Here is a 15,986-nt window from a genome sequence, read left to right as displayed (position 1 = left end):
TATTAAGCCATTTTTCACTCTGGGGCTGTCCAAAAATAAGCCTGAGGTAGGCTGCTAATCCCTGCTGTATCTTGAACAGACTTTTAAAATGGTAATGAATTTATTCATCCTTTTCTTTACGGTTAGTGCTTTTGTCTTGCTCAAGAATTCTTTCCTTAATCTGAGATTTTGAAGATATATATTACATCCTAAAAGCATTATTGTTCTGCCCTCACATTTAGGTCTATAATCCTACAACTGATGTGTCAGCCAAAAGTTTTGTTTTACCTCCCTTCCCCAATGTCTTTACCATGTATACTAAGCATAAGGGGCAGAGAGAGAGTGAGAGAGACAGGACAGACAGAATCTGAAGCAGGCTCAGGCTGAGTTGTCACCACAGGCTCCAGGCTCTGAGTTGTCACCACAGAGCCTGAGGCAGGGCTTGAACCCATGAACCGCAATATCATGACTTGAGCCAGAGTCAGACACTCACCCGACTGAGCCACCCAGGCACCACTCTAAGCATAATTTTTGATGTTGCCATTTTTCCTTGGTGTTGTAAACTTCTACTTTGATAAATTATGTGACTTCATATATATTGGTTTGTTTCTGGGATTTCTGTTCTGTTTTTTTGTTTGTTTGTTTTTTAATCTATCCCTGTACCAATCACTGTTTTAATTTCTCTAGTTTCAGAAACCATCTGAATTTCTGGTAGTGCAAGTTCCACCACTTCTTCCTTGGTGATTGTCTTGCCTGTTCTTGGTAATTTGAATTTTTTGGTAAATGTTAGAATCAGCCTGTCGAGTTCTACACACACACACACACACACACACACACACACACACACACACACACACACTGAAAGTTTGTGTGGAGTTACAGTAACTCTTAGTTTGTGTGATAATTGTTTTTTATGACTCTGCTAGTCCATTTAGATTGTTTTTTCTGTATAGATTGCAGTTTTTTGTGCAGAGATCTTGCACATTTTTGTTTATTCCTAGGTGATTTTTTTTTTTTTATGCCATCGTAATATGTTGTGGCTATTTCTTTTTGTGGTTACTTTTTTTTTTTTTTTTAATTTTTAAAGCTTATTTTTGAGAGAGATCCAGGGTGGGGGGGAGGGGTGGGGTGGCGAGGGAGGCTCAGAGAGGCAGAGAGAGGGAGACACAGGACTCGAAGTGGGCTCCAGGCTCCACTCTAACAGCACAGAGCTGGACGCAGGGCTCATACTCATAAACTATCAGGTCATGACCTAAGCTGAAGTGCAATGTTTAACTGACTGAGCCACCCAGGTGCCCCTGTGGTTACTTTTTAAAGTATTTATTTGCTGAGATGATGCTACTAGTGATGATTTATGTCCTTTAAAAATAGCTCAGAATTCATTGTTATTAATTTATTAAATGTTGTCTCTTATTTAATTGGTCTTTTTTTTAATCACTGTCAGATATAACTTTTACCTTTTCAAAGTATCCATATAGATACTTTGTGATACAAGGTCATAAGGTCATATCCAGTAGTCATGACATATCTGGTCTTTGCTTTTACCCCCAACTCGAGGTGGTTTGGGTTAAGATATCTCCTTTAAAAGGCATTGTCTTAATGAATTCTCACCTTTTTTTTTGTTCTTTGTTTGTGAATTATCCTTCTTCAACTCCTCTTCAGAAGCTGCTGTGAGATTCATGCTTTTTTTGTGTGTAGTTTGTGCTTGTTTGTTTAATATACTAGATTCTCTATATATGGATTGTTTCTAATATGAAATTGAATGCTAAGGCAAGAAGTCAAAATGAAGTCTCACAATAGTGTTAGATTGTAGTGCCTGCTTCGGTAGCACATATACAACAACGTAAGATTCTAATAGGATGCATTACCACTGTGTAGTTTTTTTTTTTTAAATCCCTCAGGAACAAGACAAGGGTATTCACTTGTCACTTTTATTGAACATAGAACTGAAAGTCTTATGCATAGCATTCAGGCCAGAGGTTGGAGGAGGGAGGGAAGGCATCCAAACTGGTAAGGAAGAAGTAAAATCATCACTATTTGCAGTGACATGGTACTATATATAGAAAATCCTGAAGACTCTACCCAAAAACTATCATAACTAATAAATAAATTCAGTAAAGTCACAGGATACAAAATTTATAGAATTCTCTTGAATTTACATAAACTAATAATGAAGTGGTAGAAGGAGAAATTAAGAAAACAATCCATTTACAATTACACCAAAAGGAATGAAATACCTAGGAAGAAATTTAACCAAGAAAGTGATAGACCTGTCTTTTGAACACTAGAAAATATTGATGAGAGAAATTGAAGACAACACAAAAAATGGGAGGTATATCATGTTTATGGATTGAAAGAACTAATATTGTCAGAATATCCATACTACTCAGACCAATCTACAGATTCAGTGTAACCCCTATGAAAATACCAATAGTGTATTTAACAGAACTAGAACAAACAACACTAAAATTTGTATGGACCCACAAAGCACCCCAAATGGTCAAAGCAGCCATGAAAAAGAACAAAGCTGGAGGTACCACAATCCCAGATTCAAGATACACTACAAAACTATAGTAATGAAAACAGTTTGGTACTGGCATAAAAACATTCACATGGATCAATGGAGCAGTATAGAGAACCCAGAAATAAGCCCATACTTACATGGTTAATTATGGTAAAGGAGGCAAGAGTACACAATGAGGAAGATAGTCTCTTCAGTAAATGGTGTTGGGAAAACCAGACAGCTACATGCATTTCTTACACGGTCCACAAAATAAATTTCACATGGATTAAGGACCTAAACATGAGACCTGAAACCATAAAACTCATAGAAGAAATCATAGGCAGTAATGTCGTAGACGTCACCCTTAGCAGCAGTTTACTAATAAATATGTCCTCTCAGGCAAGGGAAACAAAAGCAAAAATAAACTATTGGGCCTACACCAAAATAAAAAGGCTTTGCACAGCGAAGGATACCGTCAACAAAATGAAGAGCTATCTGGGGGTGCCTGGGTGGCTCAGTCAGTTAAGTGTCTGACTTCAGCTCAGGTCATGATCTCATGGTTCATGGGTTCAAGCCCTGCATCGGGCTGTCTACTGTCAGCACAGAGGCTGCTTCAGATCCTCCCCTCTATCCCACACCTCCTCTGCTTACTTGCTCACTCACTCAAAAATAAACATTAAAAGAAAAAAGCTATCCTACTGAATGGGAGGAGATATTTGCAAATGATATATTTGATAAAGGGTTAATATCCAAAATATGTAAAAATTTATATAACTGAACACCAAAAAAAAAAATAAAATAAAAATTATGGCAATCTGGGAGTACCTGGTTGGCTCAGTTGGTTAAGCTTCCAACCCTTGATTTTGGCTCAGGTCATGATCTCACAGTTCATTGAGTTCAAGCCCCACATTGGTCTCTGCACTGACAATGTGGAGCCTGCTTGTAATTCTTTTTCCTTTTCTCTCTTTGCCCTTCCCCAGCTTGCATTCTTTCTCTGTCTCTCTCAAAAAAATAAAAGACAAAATATTAAAAAATAACAGCAATCTGGTTTACATATGTGCAGAGGACCTAAATAGACATTTTTCCAAAGAAGATATTTGACACATGAAAAAGAGACACCAAAGAAGAGACACATGAAAAATGCTCACATCACTAACCATCAGGGAAATACATAACAAAACCACAGAGACCTGTTGCCTTAGACCTATCAGGACGGGTAATATCAAAAAGACAAAAATTAACAGGTATTGTTGAGAATGTAGAGAAAAGAGAACCCTTGTGCATCATGGGTGGGAATGTGTAAATTGCTGGAACCACTGTGGGGAACAAGCTGGAGATTCCTCAAAAAATTAAAAATAGAGGAGCGCCTGGGTGGCTCAGTTGGTTAAGCTTCTGACTTCGGCTCAGGTCATGAACTTGTGGTTTGTGAGTTCGAGCCCCATGTCAGGTCCTGTGCTGACAGCTCAGAGCCCGGAGCCAGCTTCAGATTCTTTGTCTCTTTCTCTATTCTTCCCCTGCTTGTACTCTGTCTCTCTTTCTCAAAAAAGATTATTTTCTTTAATAAAAAAATTAAGAATAGAAATACCATATAATCCAGTAATTCCATTAGTGGGTATTTGTCCACAGAAAATAGAAACACTAATTGGAAAAAGATACGTGCACCCCTGTGTTTATTGCAGCATTATTTTCAATAGCCAAGATATGAAGCAACCTAAGTGTCCATTGATAGTTGAACAAGTAAAGAAGATGGAATATTACACAATGGAATATTACTCAGCCACAAAAAGAATGAGATCTTGTCATTTGTGACAACATGGTTTGCATCTAGAAGGTTTTATGCTAAGTGAAATAAGTCAGGGAAAGACAAATATGATATGCTTTACTTTTATGTGGAATCTAAAGAACATAGTAAATTGAACAGTCATAAATACAGAGAATTAAGTGGTGGTCACCACAGGGGAGGAGGTTAGAGGGATGGGCAAAATAGGTGAAGTGGTTTAACAGGTGCAACTTGCAGTTATAGAATTGATAAGTTAGGGGAATGAAAAGTCCAGTATAGAGAATATAGTCAGTAATATTGTAATGGTGTTGTATGTTGATGTTGGATGGTGACTGCCCTTACTGTTGTGAAAAAAAGAAAGTTAAGGCAAAAAACTTAATCAGAGTTTCTTGAAGCTGTGTGGTGAAACTGACGTTTTACATTTGCTTAAGTGCTACTTTTTTCTTTAGCAGCTTAGACTCTTAGGTTCTGAATAGTTACCATTCCTCCTGATGTTTTATTTTTGTTTTGAAATTTATATTTGGAAGTGTTATGTAGCTGTCTAACTTCACAAGTGTTAAGGAGTTGTAGATGATTCTTTTATTTCTTTATTATTTTTTTTTAAGGGTAATAGAGAAGAGCTTGTTTTGATGGCAGTGGACATTTAAATACTTACATGTTCTTATTAATCATTTTGATTTAGCTGGTCTGCTGGCCAGTGTATTTCTATCATAGAAAAACAGATCCAACTTACTGGGTTAAATCATCTAGCTGAATTCATTTGTTCTGATTTCATGTTCACTGAAATTTTAAAAAAATAAATTATAATTTAGCTTACTAATAGTAGCTTTGCTTTTTCTTAATAAATACACCTATGGATCATCTCAGCAAGGGCATTCTTCCCCTTGTGGAAGGTAGTTTTATTGTAATTATGTACATAATGGCAAATGTCTCCATACAGATGCCAGGCTCTTTAAAGCTGCCTCTCACAGAAAATAAGGCAATTGCAAAGAAAATAATCCCTCTCGTAGTAGAAAAATGACAACAGAAAGTAATGAGTTCTTTGAACGTACAGTGGCTTTACTTAAACTATTTGCAGTACTCTAGTATTACTGTTTCAAGAATTGAAACAATTTGGAGTAGGTGGGTAGAATAGAAAAGATTACACATTTTTAAACTATTTTGTGAATGCAAAATGGTTTTGAAGTAATGGTACTGTCTTTTGAAACAGACATCTCATTTGGGGGAAAATATTTACCTAAAAAAATAATAATTTGGGGAGGAGCCAAGATAGCAGAACAGCATGGAAGTTTTTGTGTCTCGTGTCCATGAAGAGAATAGTATTTTTTAGTTTTTTGTGACTTGTATGTTAGGAAGTAGGTTCAGTTTTTATGTATAAAATTTCCTTTTATGATTATGTAAAAAATGTTAACATTAGAGACCTTAAGATTAAGCAAATAGCTGATTTATAGTCATTGATTTTTAAAGTAATTGTATTACTAACAAAGTTTGGTTGACTGCCTCTATCAATTTTAAAACTTGCCATCATGAGCAAGTTACTATTTATTGTTTTTTTTTTTTTTTTTAATGTATCATTAGGAAAAAAATGAAAATAAATGAACCTGTTATATTTTTAGGCCCGGATAGCATTTTTGCAAGGAGAAAGAAAAGGACAAGAAAACTTGAAGAAGGATTTAGTAAGAAGAATAAAGATGTTAGAGTATGCATTAAAACAAGAAAGGTACGTGTGCCTCGTTTTCTTATAATACAAAGTAGAACATTATTCTCTTTTATACCAGTGTGCATTGTATTTGAAAATACTTTGAAAGTATGAAACCCTGACCCAAATACAAGATGATACTTGGATTTGATTCTTATAAGGGAATAGAAAAGATTTAAATCTGTAAAATTGAATAGTGGGTGGCTCAGTCGGTTAAGTGTCCTACTTCAGCTCAGGTCATGATTTCACAGTTTGTGAGTTCAAACCCCACATTGGGCTCTGTGCTGACAGCTCAGAGCCTGGAGTCTGCTTCAGATTCTGTGTCTTCCTCTCTCTCTGTCTCCCTCTCCTTCAAAAATATATAAACATTAGAAAAAAAATTTATAATTGAAATTATGTCTTTTGTTATAGATTCTAAGTTTTGGAATTTTATTTTTCTTTAAAGATAAGGAAAAGGGGCGCCTGGGTGGCGCAGTCGGTTAAGCGTCCGACTTCAGCCAGGTCACGATCTCGCGGTCCGTGAGTTCGAGCCCCGCGTCAGGCTCTGGGCTGATGGCTTGGAGCCTGGAGCCTGTTTACGATTCTGTGTCTCCCTCTCTCTCTGCCCCTCCCCCGTTCATGCTCTGTCTCTCTCTGTCCCCAAAAAAATAAATAAATGTTGAAAAAAAAAATTTTTTTTAAATAAATAAAATAAAATAAAGATAAGGAAAAAAAATTGTCTTCATTTTTTACATTTACATTTTTTTCTTATATAGCAGTACACTTTTTTCTCTAATTTCCATAAAGCTTAAAAAACAGGTATTCATATTATGTTTTGTGTTCTCAAAGAAATATATACTAGTATTTACTTAACTGTGTAGAAAAGGAAAAAATTTTTTTCTTTCAACAATTTGTTGTTAAATTTTCAGGGCAAAATATCACAAATTAAAATATGGCACAGAACTGAACCAAGGTGATTTGAAAATGCCAACCTTTGAATCAGGTAAAGTGGATTCTTCTGTTAACCTTCTCCTGACCCAGTTCAAGAAAAAAATTGGTTTAAGCTCATTTTTCTGTAACAGACATGTTTTCTTCACCCTCATTTTGCTTCGATAGCATTGGTTAGTTAGATGGTTGACCACTGTAATAATGCCTAATATTTTGGGGAAAATAATAAATGAATAAAAGTAAATAATTGTATCTATATCTAAATCCTGAGGTTATTTATCCTGTTTTCCTTCTGTTGAAATGTATGTAAAATTGTGAGTGCATTTTGGTATCAGAAGTGAAAGGTAATGAAATAATTTCTACCCTTGTAGATAATTCTTGTCCCGTTCTATAAAAGTTTACTTTTTTATTATTACAAAGTTCTTTTTATCTGGAGAAGCTGTGATTACCATAGTTTAATTCTGAAAATAGGAAATTTGACTGAATTTGGAAACCTCATAGGCAGCCAAATAAGAGAAGGAAAAGAATCTTCTCCACTTCATCTTGCTCTGTACCAAATCTTGCATTTTACACTAAACTAAATAGATAATGAGTGTGAGAGTAGTATCTGATGAACAATTATGCTTGGAAGAGATGGCTGGATATAGGAAAAAGCTAACAGTTTAACGTCAACTTTAGGGTTCTACATGATTACAACGTGGGTAGTCTAAACATCTAACAATGAATAAGGAATTGTTTGATTTATGTTATGCATATTGGGAATGTTATCAGTTTCTTATTTCTCAGGTATATTTAGAACTCATATACATTTTGATGGTGCATTTAAATTGAATTCTATGCTGTTCTTGGATGGTGGTTACTAAGAAAAAAGTGTATATTTGGATATGCAGTTTTTCTTCTTTTATAATAAAGTTGTACCATATCTAATAAAGTTAAAGCATATATGGTAAGGAAGATAAAACTTAGATATGGAGGTTGGTTTTTTTTGTTAGGTGGCAGAGTAAATTTTAAAAAATTAATTGGTTTTTAGTTTAATGTTAATATTAAATACTTAATATTAAGTACTTAGAACTTAGCAGAAACACTTCATACACAATTTAATTTTTTACACTTACCGGTTTTATCATTTATTATATCTTCAAGTTGTTGGTATCTATATTTTAAAATAAAGAGACCAACATAGCAGCAGCATGGGTTTCCTTTGATCTAGCTTTTCAGTGATGGTGAAGGTTCACTTTGACAGTAGGGAATAATATTATGGCCCCATCCTTGGAAAAGCAACAATAAAAAATAAAAAGATGGAAAGTCTATATATTTTGGGCCGTGTTGACTACAGTAGTCTTACTGCAGTTAGAGGGAGTGGGGTGGCTTCATAGAAGTTAATGAATCTGGAGCTTTTCTTTGAATCTTTTTCTTTCTAATATGGCTAGAATATTGAGAAAATAAGTATTCACTTTCTGACTCAAGGGCTGTCCCCCTAACTTGGTCTGCGTAAATGTGAGGAAGGAGGCTAGTTGCAGCCACATTGTTCCTGGAGCCAGTCAGAATTGGCTAGCTGGTTTCAGTGCAATAGTGTGTGTAGAACAAATCATTAGAAGATAAGTGTCTGCTGCCTGCTAAAAACAGACTTGTTTTTATCTGTATAAACTTAAGTTTTAAGTTTTAAAACTTCGTCAAAATGAGGAATAAAATGACGTTCAGGTGTTTTATTTATGGGAAGCAATATTTAATAGAGTAGATTTTCTTTATTGATGTAGAAAAACTATTCACAGTGTTTAGTGTGGGGGCGGGGAGCGATGAAGTGATGGACAATATATAACATACAAACAAAATCGGTTAAAATTACTTCAAAGTATAGATCGAGATAACCATTAAACAAATTAGTGTTGCCTTTTATATACCCAAAAATAAATCAAAATATAAAATATTGTCTTGACAGAAGTATGATACACGTTTTTATACCTATGTCTCAGTAATACGTATATATATGGCCTAAACCTAACCCTATAAAAGGGGTTGTATCTAAATATGTAAAGAGCTTTTTTGTGTATTTAGGGGGGAAAAATCTATGACAGTAGGAAAATAGGCAAAAGAAAAAGCAACCCATAAGAGAAGATATCTAAGTGACCAATAAGTGTATGAAATAATGCTCAATGTTATTTGTTATTGAGGAAATACAACCAAAGTGCAGTACATACAATTAGACACCTATCAGAATGGCTAAATTAAAATGGAAAAGACAAAAAAAAAGGTCAAGTCTAAATGAGGATATAGAACAACCAAATCTGCTGGTGTTGGGATTGCAGATTGATAGAACTGCTCTGAAAGTAGTTTGCCAATAAGACTAAAGGGAACATAGCCATAGCGGCATGCTCTGAAGCCCAGTAATTCCAGTCTACATACTCTACTTCTTAAAATGCATATGTGTGCTCATCATAAGACTTGTATAAGAATGCTTATAGTGTCTTGTAGTAAAAATCTGGAAACAGCTTGAATGACCTGCAGTATTAGAATGGATACATGTAATGTGTGATTTTAGCATAATGGAATGCTATTTAGCAACAAAAGTGAAAAAGCTGTAACTACACCTGACAACATGGACAGGTAACATAACACTGAAAAATGATATAAATGATCTCCTGTGTATCAAATTTAAAAATTAATCTAATTTTTATAAATCAGGATAGTATTGATACTCTTATAGAACTGTCTACTGACTGCAGGAAGGTACAAGGAAAGCTTTTGGGACACTAATAATGTTTTGTTTATTCATCTAGGAACTGATTACATTGATGTGTTAAAAAAATTTTTGAGCTGTATATATGCTTTTGGTGTACTTCAAGGATATCTATAGAAAAATTATTTATCATAATGGAAGGTAGAAACTAATGTCAACATTAGTAGACTGGTTAAATTAAATAGGCATATACTTTCTGTGGAATACTGTGTGATCATTTTATGTAATATGTAATATCTGTGTTCATTGACATCACGAGAATGTTCACATATGTTAGGTGTCAAAAGCAGCTTTATAGGACAGTATACACATTGGTGCCTCGCCCCATTTTTAAGGAAAGGAGAAGTTTATGTATGTATTTTGAGATGAAAAATGGGAATGATAAAGTCTCAAGTACTAACAATTTTAATGATAGGATTTGGGGCGTTGTAGTTCTTTTTACAAATGTATTTTTTTGGAGCACCTGGATAGCTCAGTAAGTTAAGCATCTGATTCTTGGTTTCCGCTCAGGTCATGATCTCACAGTTCATGGGTTCGAGGTCCGCATCAGGCTCTAGTTGACATTGCTGACCTGCGGGATATTCTCTCTCTCCTTCTTTCTCTGCCCCTTCCCCGCTTATGCGCGCTCTCTCTCTCTCTCTCTCAAAATAAATAAATAAAGTTAAAGAATGTGTTTTTTTCTCCAGTGATTATGTATTATACATGATTTAATAGCAAACAAAATTGTATAAATAGATGAAATATATAAACAAATATAGGAGCTATTAAGATGAAATAATTATTTCTAGAAATCTTAGAAGTTCTCTCTGTTCAGGGGAGGAATGAGAAGGTGTAAATAATGGAATTGTTACAGTTAGAGAAGTAAGGCAGGGAATATTTGAATAAACTACCAGTAAGTTTTTCTTTTCATGACTCTGAGGAGTCTAAGAACCTGACAACTGTGAGCCATGCTAAAGATTCTCAGCATTCATTGTGAGGGCTGATCTTCTATGAACCTCTGTTGTCTGCATTATCTTATTTTCATAATGGGAATTTTTAGGAAAATATTTTTTTTTTTTAATTTTTTTTTTTAACATTTATTTTTGAGACAGAGAGAGACAGAGCATGAACGGGGGAGGGGCAGAGAGAGAGGGAGACACAGAATCGGAAGCAGGCTCCAGGCTCTGAGCCATTAGCCCAGAGCCCGACGCGGGGCTCGAACTCATGGACCGCGAGATCGTGACCTGAGCTGAAGTTGGACACTTAACCGACTGAGCCACACAAGCGCCCCAAAAATATTTCTTTAGTATCATTAGTGCTGATAAGTATTTGTAAATTTCTCACTAGGGATACTTATTGAGAGCTTAACTCACCTCAGATTACAGTATTTATTAAACTCTTAGTACATATACTCATATTTGAGAATAAAATATGACCTTTTACGTATAGTAGAAACTATTTTCTGGTTTTAGTTCTAACAATGAAATTAATTATATAAAGTGTTACGAGTAAGATTTAAAGTTTCCTGATAGACTCAAAATTGAGTCATTGAATAGTTTTATATATACTAGATTTAACAGTGTTGATTTTGAATAGCTTAAGTAAATATTAAATGTAGCTTTTTAATTTTGAACCCATCAACCCAGCAGAATTCTGATAGTTAAAAAAAATTTTTTTTCAATAAATATTGAAATCACTGAAATGAAATCATTTCAAAGCCTGAGTTTTTGGTTTTTGAATCCCTTATAGAATAGTTAATGTACTCTTAGGTTTCCCAGTTTTAAAACAAGGCAGGTTGTACCTGTTTTGTTTATTGGGATAAACACATTTAAAATGACTGTAAATACTCAATAGTTGTTAATTTACTTCTATCATTTATAAAACATTCAGTTATTTTTTTTATGGGAATTTATCCCTGAGAGAACTTTGGCAATATTTTCAAGAGTGGAAATGCTGTGTGTGAAATTGTCTATTTTGTGTATGTGTTAATTTTTAGAAGAAACCAAAGACACAGAAGCTCCCACAGCACCTCAGAATAGCCAGTTAACGTGGAAGCAAGGCAGACAACTGTTAAGACAGTAAGTAATAGTTCATTTTCAGCTTTCTTTAAGGATCTAGGTATGCAAATGCTTATGTTCAGTAACTTTGCAAGTAAAAAATTATTTGATGATAATAGGACAGTGTGTATAGTTTTTATTGCTTTCTTGTTTCTTTTCACTATTGGATCTTTTTAAAGTTGGTATCCTATGAATGTTCCTTTGGACACTGCTCAGGATGATGTTGTTTTCTATTTGTCGTGTAGAATGTCATAAAAGCTAGATGGCTGGAAGGCCAGAAGAAAAACAATACAGAGTTCATACTTGTAGATACTCCCATTCCTGTTACAGCAGAATTCATGTACTTGGTTTTAAGTGGGACTGTGACTGGTTTATAGAAGGAATTTAGCTGGTAACCTGAAACCTTTCATAAGTGGCTTGCCAAATCCTACTTTTACTTGAATTTTTGAGGAAGCTTTTTGATAGTTAAATTCTTTGCTGTATTATTAGAAGTAATTCTGTGGCGGGGAACCTGGGCGGCTCAGTCTATTGAGCATCTGACTCTTTATCTCAGCTCAGGTCATGATCTCATGGCTTGTGGGACTGAGCCCCGCATTGGGCTCTGTGCTGGCAGTGCTTAGGATTCTTTCTCTCCTTCTCTGTCTGCCCATCCCCTGCTCGTGCTTTCTCTCTTTCTCTCTCAAAACAAATAAATAAAACATTAAAAAAAGTAATTGATATATCTTACTGTTTTAGTCTGTTTTAGTCAGAATTGTCTTAACTTGATGAAATAAATGACTCTGAGTCAAGTGTTTTTACCTGGATTGTGTGAGATTTTGTCTGCTCATTCAGACCACGTGGTTAGAGTGTGATCGCAGTTGTTCCCCCCAAAAAGAGAATTGCGGTTTTTAGAAGAGTCCAATAGCTATAGCGAAATCAGTTGTACAATATTTCTCTTATAAAAGCCTAGTCTTATTGCCTGGATTAATATTTTGTCTCTCCTCCTTTCTCTGAGAGTAGATTATCTCTGTAGTCTTGCATGTTCATTTGTCAACTGTGTACTCTGTTTTCCATTGTGATACTCCACTGATGCTACTCACAGACATAGTTAAGAGAACTTTTTTGTTCCTATTTGATCTTTTGGACACATAAGGCATTAACCATTGTATTTTGAATTCTTAACTCTATGCTACCATTTCCCCCCTTATTTCTCAAGTACTTTCTTTTAATTTTTTTTGAGTTTCTCTTATTCTTTTAGCCCTTTAGGTTTCTGTGTCCCAGGCTATCTGTTCTAGAATTTTTTCTCAGGGTAACTTCATTTAAATCCATGGGTTTAAATACCATCAAACACTGATAACTCCCAAATCTAGATGCTGAGTCCAATCTCTTCTGAGCTTTGATCTTTCTTATTATTGTGCTAATAAATGTCACTGTCTTCGCTACTACATGATTATCTGATAGATACCCTATAAACCAGACCCGGACTCTTTATTCTTCATTTCATTGAATAGAACCACCATCCAACCATCCAAGCTAGAAACCTGAATATTTTCTAAAATTCTTGTATCTTCTTTCATTCTACTGCCATGTGTATTTGTGCACCAGGTCTCTACGATTGTATCTTGCTTTTATTTCTCATGTTTATTCTCTTCAGTTTTATTTCTTGCTGTGTTAGTGTCCTAACCAGTCTCCCTGCTATTGACTTTCAGCTAAAAATTGTTTGTTCTTTTGCATATTGTGTAAGGCTCCTGTTTAGCATCCTTCCTTAGCCTGTCAAATACTTTAAGAAGAAATTCTTTATCATACAAAACCATTCACGACCCATTATCTATATTTATGTCAGAATCTGGTCCCTTTCTTTTCCAGTCTTACCTTGGATCCTAGATTAAATATACAGAAAGTTTCAGTACCATGAGGTTTTAGATCCTAGAGGGAGAACTAACCCGTCCATCATCCTCTGACTAAGAACCTAGGTTTAAACTTAGCATGTCACTATTCTGAGGTCCACTTTGTGGACTTTTTTTTTTTTTCTTTTAATAGCATATATCATCACTTCCTAAAAGTTTTTTAAGGTTCTAGAGTTTTTTAAGCTTCAAGATAATTGGCCCTTAATTAGCATTAGCCATCCTGTATGCTTTCTTAATTAAATTTCTGTTTGTAATTGGCTTTGTTCTCTTAGAATTGGAACTAGTGTATAGAGAAGAAAGTTTTGAGGCAAAGGAGGATCATATTTTACAGGATTATGGGTTTTTTCCTTGATCAGTCATTGCTTGATGTGATTTTTGAGTTAACATGTTTGTAGGTGTTAATATATGGGATCTAATATTTTAAATTTTTTCTTAACAGATATCTTCAGGAAGTAGGTTACACAGATACTATATTAGATGTCCGATCTCAGCGGGTAAGGTCATTACTTGGACTATCCAGTTCAGAACCAAATGGATCGGTAGAAACAAAGAACTTAGAACAGATCCTGAATGGAGGTGAATCTCCTAAGCAAAAAGGACAAGAAATCAAAAGGTATGATCTGTAGGTTCACACTGTTTATATAAATGGGAATTATGACTCTCTTTAACTTCTTGTTACTACTAGAGTAACAATTTTTAAAGCAGTTAGAATTCACATTTAAAGACTTTTTCCTTGTACATGGTAATAGGGGCAAATAAAGTTTAGCTTAGATGTTTTTTTAAAATTGATCTGTTTTAAGTTTTGATGCCAAGAGAATGGCTATAGTTCTGAAATAGGTGCTAAATTTAAATTTGAGAGTGATTTCTTGCAGTTCTGAGCTATTCTAACATCATGATTTTAAAATTCTGCTAGGGTATTTTCAGTAAATTATATTGGTACTCTGTAACTAGAATAGCAATGGTTATATACACACTAGTGTGAAAGAAACAAGGTTTTGCATTATATTTGGGCTTAGAAAATCACCAGTTATACTTTTTAAAATTAAATGTCTTTACTAAGATAAAATTCACACACTATACATTTCTGCCATTTAAAGTATATAGTTTGTTTTTAGGATATTCAGACTCACTCATCCATCACCACAATATTAGTTTAAAAAAATTCATCATCTCACTGGGGCGCCTGGGTAGTGCAGTCACTTGAGCCTCCAACTCTTGATCTTGGCTCAGGTCATGATCTCATGGTTCATGAGTTCGAGCCCCACATTAGGCTGTGTGCCCCTCTTTTATCCTCTATAGCTCACGGAACACACTTCCACCAATGGTGGTATATTTTCAAGTGAAGTTGAACCAGTGATTTCTGATTTCTTCAGAAATAAAGCAACTTAGGGTAGATTTTCCTGAACTGGAAACAGGAGGATTATCTCCATCTCCAGCTAAGCAGTGAGATTCCCTGTTTTCTTCAAGTATTCAGCATCTGGTATGTTGGCAGCGGGTCTGATATCCCTTCCCAGGGAGATGTTGAAATTTATTACATTAATAGTCCTAATGATCCTGACAATTGGGATCTGCCAATGAAATGGTGAGCCTCTGTCCTATCATGCAAAAGTGAAGCCAGCTGCTTGGGAAGCCATGCCCATGTACACAGTTCATACAGCTAGCCTTTTGGTGCTTCACTTTTAAATGTGAACATTTAGGAAAAACTTTAATACAGTAATTAGAGACCAAAGGAAACAAACAAAAAAAGAAACTCAGAAAACAGAGAGTAGAAGAGTTTCAAAACCATAATTACTTTTCTAAAAAGACTGAGAGAAGATAATACATCTACAAAACAAATAGGATGTTACTCTATTCTATTCTATTCTATTCTATTCTATTCTATTCACTTATTTTGAGAGCAAGAGAGCACATGAGGGTGGGTGAAGGACAGAGAGAGAGGGAGAGAGAATCTCATGCAGGCTCTATACTGCCAACACGGGGTCCGATGCAGGGCCCAAACCCACAAACCATGAGATCATGATCTGAGCTGAAATCAAGAGTCAGGCGCTTAACTAACTGAGTCACGTAGGCACCCTGGTGGGATGTGTTTTTAAAAGGTTCATCTTAAAGCTAATAGAAATTAAAAGGTGTCATAGAAATAATTTCTATGTAAAACTTGGAAGATAAGATTGAAGAATCACCTCCCACCCCCAAAAATAAAAAAGGGAAGAGAGGAAATGGAACTGAAAAGGTAGGAAAATTCATAGATCACTCCAGCAGGGCCAACATCTGACTAGGAATTTCAGAAAGAACAGGTAAAATTATCTTACAGATTATTAAAATAGTAATAAAAGAAAACTTGTTGGAATATAGTTACAGCATGTATTTCCAAGGGTGTTTCCAGACGGAAAGGATTCTCCCCAATTACACTATAAAATTAATTTTAAAAAAGATCCATAC

The 15,986-nt window shown here is 35.0% G+C and overlaps 1 protein-coding gene across 4 annotated transcripts in view; it reads left to right on the top strand.

Annotated features, from left to right (window-relative positions):
- Positions 1-15,986, top strand: part of STRN3 (striatin 3) — a 106,168-nt gene that overhangs the window by 45,550 nt on the left and 44,632 nt on the right. For 3 of the 4 annotated variants that reach the window (XM_040476868.1, XM_040476865.1, XM_040476866.1), the window contains exons 2-5: positions 5,879-5,982; positions 6,870-6,943; positions 11,601-11,682; positions 13,987-14,160. In XM_040476868.1, coding sequence (XP_040332802.1) covers positions 5,879-5,982; positions 6,870-6,943; positions 11,601-11,682; positions 13,987-14,160 — 434 coding nt within the window. Of the gene's footprint in view, positions 1-526; positions 742-5,878; positions 5,983-6,869; positions 6,944-11,600; positions 11,683-13,986; positions 14,161-15,986 lie in introns of those variants that run through there. The other variant, XM_040476867.1, reaches the window with a different exon arrangement.

This window comes from Herpailurus yagouaroundi, unplaced genomic scaffold (genome assembly GCF_014898765.1).
Source record: "Herpailurus yagouaroundi ecotype Mexico unplaced genomic scaffold, PumYag 141, whole genome shotgun sequence".
Classification (NCBI taxonomy): domain Eukaryota; kingdom Metazoa; phylum Chordata; class Mammalia; order Carnivora; family Felidae; genus Herpailurus; species Herpailurus yagouaroundi.
Note: the sequence above shows the minus strand (reverse complement) of the source record. Positions and strands in the feature narration are given on the sequence as shown.